This window comes from Ananas comosus, linkage group 14, assembly GCF_001540865.1.
Source record: "Ananas comosus cultivar F153 linkage group 14, ASM154086v1, whole genome shotgun sequence".
NCBI classification, from domain to species: Eukaryota; Viridiplantae; Streptophyta; class Magnoliopsida; order Poales; family Bromeliaceae; genus Ananas; species Ananas comosus.
Genome location: NC_033634.1, coordinates 5,842,177 through 5,849,130, shown reverse-complemented (window position 1 = coordinate 5,849,130; position 6,954 = coordinate 5,842,177). Strand labels below are relative to the sequence as shown.

General features: G+C 43.4%; 1 protein-coding gene across 1 annotated transcript; it reads right to left on the bottom strand.

The window, feature by feature from the left end:
- Window positions 3,850-6,156, bottom strand: LOC109720118. The gene is made up of 4 exons (XM_020247001.1): window positions 5,912-6,156; window positions 5,476-5,575; window positions 5,267-5,376; window positions 3,850-4,405 (listed from the first exon to the last, which is right to left on the bottom strand). The coding sequence occupies exons 1-4, from the start codon at window positions 6,154-6,156 to the stop codon at window positions 3,850-3,852; spliced, it is 1,011 nt and encodes a 336-aa protein (XP_020102590.1).

Genomic DNA, 6,954 nt, shown 5'->3' with positions numbered 1-6,954 from the left:
GTTGGATTTTCGTAGGTCCGGTTGACTTGTGCTTACCCAGTGTTTCGACGCGTTTGTGGCAGGTGAGTGCTTCGAGCTGGTAGTCGGTGAGAGCGTTTCACCTCCTTCTGTTTTTCTATTCCAGCATTATAGTCTCTACATGTCTTCGTTTGTTTATCGTTCTGTTATCTTATCTCGTTGATTGCATTTGGATAGTTGTGGATGGACATATAGAGCAGGCTTGCCTTTGTACTTTGCATCGTTGTGGACCTTGGGTCCAGGCAACACATCGACTCTCTTGTCATGTGTTTCGATCTGGTTGATCGTGGCTCGGCGTTGTACGCCCTTGTATCTATCGTGGTTCGGCGTTGTACGCCCTTATTTCTGGTTTCGGCCTAGGCACCGGCTTTAGCCGGTTTTTGTTTGAGCATACTGGCATGACTTAGTCACAGCACTTGGGGGTATTCATGACACCGGATCGGTTTGGCCACCGATCGGAGGTGTACTTATCCGGATCGGTCGTCCTATGGGGCGGATGGATCAGGTCGGTGCAGATAGTGACAGGCAGCGCTTGAGGTCTGTGGACCTATATAGCAGGCACAGATTGGGTACAATTTCTAGTTTATTACATTAAGGCATACTTGCATTGATTCTATACAGTAGTAGTTTTAGTTCTTGCTTCTTATATACCTGTTATAGCTACTGTAGTTTCCTTTTCGCATCACAGTATATATATATATATATATATATATATATATATATATATTTATATAATATATATGTTATCTATCTCTTTGGTTTCGGTGATTATGCTTGCCTTCGTGCTCTGTCGTATCCACTGGAAAAATCATGGTTGCGTGTTCTCACCCCCCATTTCATTCGGGCTTGGAGTTGGTGTTAGGCGCGATGAGAGGACGTTCTAGCTAGTCGGCAGTAGCGACCATCACCCGGGTTATTGTTATTTATGCATTTAGTAGTCTTTATTAATAAATGGTTCAGTTAGATAATCTCTATGATTGTTTGTCTGTTCGTGGATTGGTTTTGTGGATATTTTCGTTATTCATGCATGTGAATGGATAATGATGGATCTGTAGTTCTGGTTTTATGGATTCTCGGTTGTTGTATTTATACTTGTGGTTTTCTAGCCCTCGAGGTAGCTGGTTTTCAAAATAGAGTTTTTATGTGGGAAACAGTTTTAAAAAGGTTTTCGAATTAGTTTTGTGAATGATTGAATTAGATTTTAAAAAGAAAGCTTCCGGATGGGGAGCACTTTTAAATAAGATGATTGTTGTATTGTGCATTACATCATCCAGCGCTTAAGGAGTGCTTAGAGACACGCATCATCTCTAAGGATCGATAGCTGTATGGAAATGCATATCATGAATTGGTTGTTAATTGATAAATGTAAGTTGTGGTTGAGATCTTGTTGTACAGTTGGTACGCCGTGCAAATACAAAGGAGACTCTGTCCGAGTGAACGGAGGAACTTCGTATTTGTGGCGGGTCTGTACGTCACGTGGGCCAGGTTGGAAAAAAAAAAAAATGGCACATCTTCCGCGACTCTGAGATTTCAAAATGGTATCGGATAAAAAGACTTTAAAAACCTGACCCCAGGCGTGACACAAGCACCATAGCTGACCTAAATCATATATAATATATATTATATATATATATATATATAATATATATTAATATATATATATATAATATCTATATTAACTAATAAATAATATAGTCATAGAAGTAGGCACTCAAACTATATGAGTATTGGGCCTTTCGTACTCATAAGTTGTTTTCGATGATGGAGCTTCTGAATCGACGATCCACTCTGTTAAAAAAGATCTAGAGTATTTGAAACTTCTAGAAAATAAATTTCATAATTTTTCGAAATCATAATAAAGTCAATCAAGCGAGCATAAAATGATTGGTCAAAATCGAACGATGTCTTAAAAATGGATGATCAGATCCTTCAATTTTAGATCGGAGCTATTGATCTTTATCTAGGTAGTGAATAGAATTTTCAATCAAAAATTCAACCTATTCGGATTCTTTTGCACCGTTAAACTAGCAAGTATTCCATACTGGCCATTAATAATTGTCAATTTTGTGAGCTTTTGATCGTAAGATAAATGAGGTCGAAAAATTATGAAATTTGATTTCTAAATGTTTCAAATGCTCTAGAAAATATTTAACGGTGTGGATCGTCGATTCGGAAGCTCTATAATCGAAAACAATTTATGAGTACGAGGGCGATCATACTCATAATAGTATAGTAGCCAGACTCTATATAATTGAGTTCCTATGCTTTTAAAAGGACCAAGTTATTGGTACTTGTAGATTTTTGACCATTGGATTAAGAGATGTGCGTATAGGATAATGTGGGCCCCCTAGGGTTGAGTGGGTGGTTGGTTGAATAGTATAATCAAACGGTTGAAAATTATCAAAGGCGTTGATCTAACGGTAAAAAATTTACAAACACCAAGTACTTGATACTTTTACAAGCACCATAGCCGGACTCTCTCTCTCTCTCTCTCTCTCTCTCTCTCTCTCTCTCTCTCTCTTTCTATATATATATATATATATATATATATATATATATATATATATATATATATATATATATAAATCAAATTCCAAATCAAATTTCAAAATCTCAGGTATTACATCATCCTCTCCTTACAAGAAGTTTCATTCTTGAAACTTAATCACTCAACTCCCCTAAACAACTGAGGATACCGCTCCCCCATAACAGACTCAAACTCCCAGGTAGCCTCACACTGCTGGTGGTTCTCCCACAGAACCTTCACATACGGAATACTTTGATTTCGCAACCGCTTCATCTCATGTGCCAGAATTCACAAAAAAGCCTCATCATAACTCAGATCCTCCCGCAGCTGGATAATTGTCGGACTAATGATATGGACACATGAAACACATTATACACCTGGGCGAGACTCGGAGGAAGGGCCAACTGATACGCCACCAGACCAACACGTTCTAGAATCTGAAATAGTCCAACAAACTGTGGACTAACCTTGTTCCGCAACCCGAACTATTTGATCCATCTAGACGGCGACACCTTGAGCAACACATGCTCGCCAACCTGGAACTCCAAGTCACGCCGTCGTTGATCTACATAACTCTTCTGTCAACTTTGTGCGGTCAGTAGTCACTCCCTCGCAAGGCAAATCTTGGTTTTTGCATCCTCCAACAAGTCTGGCCCGATCACCCGGTGCTCACAACATCGTCCCAACCGATAGAGGACCGACATTGACGCCCATACAGTGCCTTATACGGCTCCATCTCGATACTCGCCTAATAACTGTTGTTATAGGTGAACTCCACTAGCAGTAAGTAGTTGAACCATTCCTCACCATAGTCCGAGACACAGGCACGAATCATATCCTCGAGACTTTGGATAACTCGCTCAGACTAACCATCACTCTGGGGATGGAAAGCCGTACTGAAGTTCAGTTTCGTACCCAAAGCCTACTGAAAGCTCCTCCGGAACTTGGATATGAAACTAGTGTCCCAATTCGAGATGATCGACACTGGAATTCCATAAAGCATGACGATCTCGTCGAGATAAAGCTATGCCAGTCGATCTCGAGACCAAGAAATATGCACCGACAGAAAGTGGGCCGATTTCGTCAATCGATCCACAATAGCCTACACCGCGTCATGGCCTCACTGTGACCGAGGCAAACCGGTGATGAAATCCATGGTAATCTGCTCCTACTTCCACACAAGCACCAAAAGAAGTTGCAGCATTTCGGGTTGGTCGCTGATTGTCAGCCTTCACCTGCTGATAAACTAGACACTGAACCACGTGCTAAGCTATGTCTAGCTTCATACCCGGCCACCAAAAGTGCTACTTCAAATCGCGATACATCTTGGTTCCGTCGAAATGCACAGTGTATGGGGACTGATGTGCCTCAGATAAGATGTCTCTCTTCAAATCTAAATCCTCAAGCACACACCTCTGGCCCCGGAAGCGAAGAGAACCGTCAGAGTGGATCGTGAAATCCCCCACTTTACCCTGCTCGACATCTGTCCGAATCTTCTGTAGATGCGAATTTGACTGCTGCCCGAGCAAAATCCGGTCAGCCAAGGTAGGCTGCACTACTAGAGTCAACAGCTTGGCAGTGGCCCCAGTGGGTAACATCTCCAACTCCAACCAACGAAACTTCTCTATCAAGCAATCCTGCTCAGTGAGTATGAAGAACAGATCAGCCGAAGACTGCTTCTGGCTCAAGTCGTCCGCCATCACGTTCGCCTTTTTCAAATGATACTGGATCGAGAGGTCATAATCTTTCAAGAAATCGAGCCACCGCCTTTGCCTGAGGATCAACTCATTTTGAGTGAAGAGATACTTCATGCTCTGGTGGTCCGTAAACACCTCGCAGTGTGTCCCATAAAGATAGTGCCTTTATAACTTAAGAGCAAACACCACTGCTGCAAGGTCAAGATCATGAGTCGGATTGTTTCTCTCGTAGTCCTTCAGCTGACGCGACACATACACGATAACCCGATCCTACTGCATAAGAACACACCCCAATTCTATCCATGAGGCATCACAATAGACTATGAAGTCGTCACCCGGTCGCGACAATGCTAAGATGGGGGCGTGAGTGAGCCTATCCTTTAGTTCCTCAAAACTTCTTTGGCACTCCGGAGCCCACGAAACTTCTCACCCTTCCGTCATACCCCAATAATCCCATATCGGATAGAAATGGGGATGTGATTGGATATATAAGAGACTTAGACACTAGTAATAATAACTGGGCTCAAGCATTTTGGGTTGTTGGCTGGGCCCAACGAGTTATTATTGCTAGTGGGCTAGGTCGTTACATTTGGTGTCAAGCCAGTTCACCAGATGGACATGTGTGGCAAGTCTTGACTGAGCCAGGGTCTGAAAGATAAGGTGATAGGCTATGCCGGAGTCTGAATGATAAGGTGACCGGCTATGCCAGGGTCTGGATGACAAGGCTAGCGAGACGAGTCTCACATCGCCTGGTGATCTTGGGCTGTGTGTGTGATTGGACTGACGAGAACGTCAAGGCCTTAACGGGGGGAGTCTGTCACACCCCAATAATCCCATATCAGATAGAAATGGGGATGTGATTGGGTATATAAGAGATTTAGACACTAGTAATAATAACTGAGCTTAAGCATTTTGGGCTGTTGGCTGGGCCCAACGAGTTATTATTGCTAGTGTGCTGGGTCGTTACACCTTCCTTGTCAGTTTGTTCAACGGGGTGGCGATTTTAGAAAAGCCCTCGACATACCATCGATAATAACCTGCCAAGCCGAGGAAGCTCCTGACCTCGGTCACAGTAGTCGGTCGGGGGCACTGGATCACTGAGTCCACCTTCTTCAGGTCCACTGCAATACCTGACTACATTATGATGTGACCCAAGAAGGACACCTTGCGAAGCCAGAAATCACACTTCTTAAGCTTCGCATAAAGCTTGTGGTCTCGAAGCGTCTAGAGGACTTGTAGAAAATGATCCTCATGCTCTTCGTCGCTCTGCGAATAGATCAGTATGTCGTCAATGAAAGCCACGACAAACTGATCCAGAAATAACCGGAAGACCCTGTTCATCATATCCATGAATGCTGCCAGGGCGTTAGACAGTCCAAACGACATCACCATGAACTCATAATGTCCGTAACGAGTTCGAAAAACGGACTTCGCCACATCCTCTACCTTTATCTTAAGTTGGTGATAATCCGACTGTAGGTCGATCTTCGAGAAGACAGACGATCCCTAAAGCTGGTCGAAGAGGTCGTCGATCCGTGGCAAGGGGTACTTGTTCTTCACCATGACCTTATTAAGCTCTCGGTAGTCGATACATAATCGCATACTATCGTCTTTCTTTCTGACGAAAAGGACGGGTGCACCCCAAGGAGATTCACTAGATCAGATGAACCCGTTATCAAAGAGATCCTCAAGTTGAGTTTTCATCTTTTTCAGCTCAGGGAAGGCCATTTGGTAGGTGGCCTTCGAGATCAGGGTCGTGTCGGGAACCAATTCGATAAAGAACTTGATCTCCCAGTCTGGAGGCATCCCAGGTTGCTCCGCAGGAAAGACATTGGGAAACTCTCGAGCTACTGGAATCTCCTCCAACACTATCAGCAGATGCACGTGTCTGCGCACCGCCAAATGCCTCCTCATGCGTACGTCCACCACCACGACCTGGACGTGGGGGTCAGCCACGAGCCATATGTATTAACAAAGAAACACCGTCAAGTGATTACAATCGACTCGACTCAGTCACACCAGGACTCAAGCCTACAACAAAGTTTCCAGTGGGTTCGGCAACCAACCACGCCGACTATCCCACTAGGTCTAATCAGGCGTAATAGAATAGAAGAAAGATGGTAACCAACTAACAAATGCAACTAGTATGCCTGAACAATAAAAATGCGATGCTCGATATAATGTACATGATGAATGCAGGATCGCGATTACTTTACCCAATCTCTTGGCTAACTCGTAGGTGTCGCCCTCAACAAACTCACCAACCCAAAATCCTATTTAACCGGGGAGATACCCGCTACAACCCGATAGGACCGTCCTCTGGAGAGATACCCGCTACGACCCAGTGATGTCGACTCCGGAGCACATCGCCCGAGGGAAAGCTACCACCCTCGAGCAAGGACTAAAAGGTGAGTACGATCAATCCTACATTGAGGATTCCAAGTTCAATCCGTTCCTTAACTTTAAGGAAGACCATGTTCAAATGACCCTTAACTCTAAGTTTGAAATGTCATAATGTCTCAATCATTCTTTTCTTGCATTCTTTACTATCACTAGTGTCATATACACTACTAAGTTCTTGTACTCATGCCACACTTATTTTTTAAGTGCTATATTCTTGTTCTCATGCCAAATGTCACACTTGTTTTCTAAGTGTTCTATACTCATCAATGTCACCCACTAGATTTATGTCCATGTGTCACTTTTGTTCAC

What these genes read in the sequence shown, in the direction of transcription:
- LOC109720118 (XM_020247001.1), bottom strand. Translation starts at nt 6,156, where the DNA reads ATGAGGAGGCATTTGGCGGTGCGCAGACACGTGCATCTGCTGATAGTG. An exon ending in GAGGATCTCTTTGATAACGG is followed by an intron (nt 5,576 to 5,911) that starts GTTCATCTGATC and finishes TATGATGAACAG; the next exon opens with GGTCTTCCGGTTATTTCTGG. An exon ending in ATGAGGATCATTTTCTACAA is followed by an intron (nt 5,377 to 5,475) that starts GTCCTCTAGACG and finishes ATCATAATGTAG; the next exon opens with TCAGGTATTGCAGTGGACCT.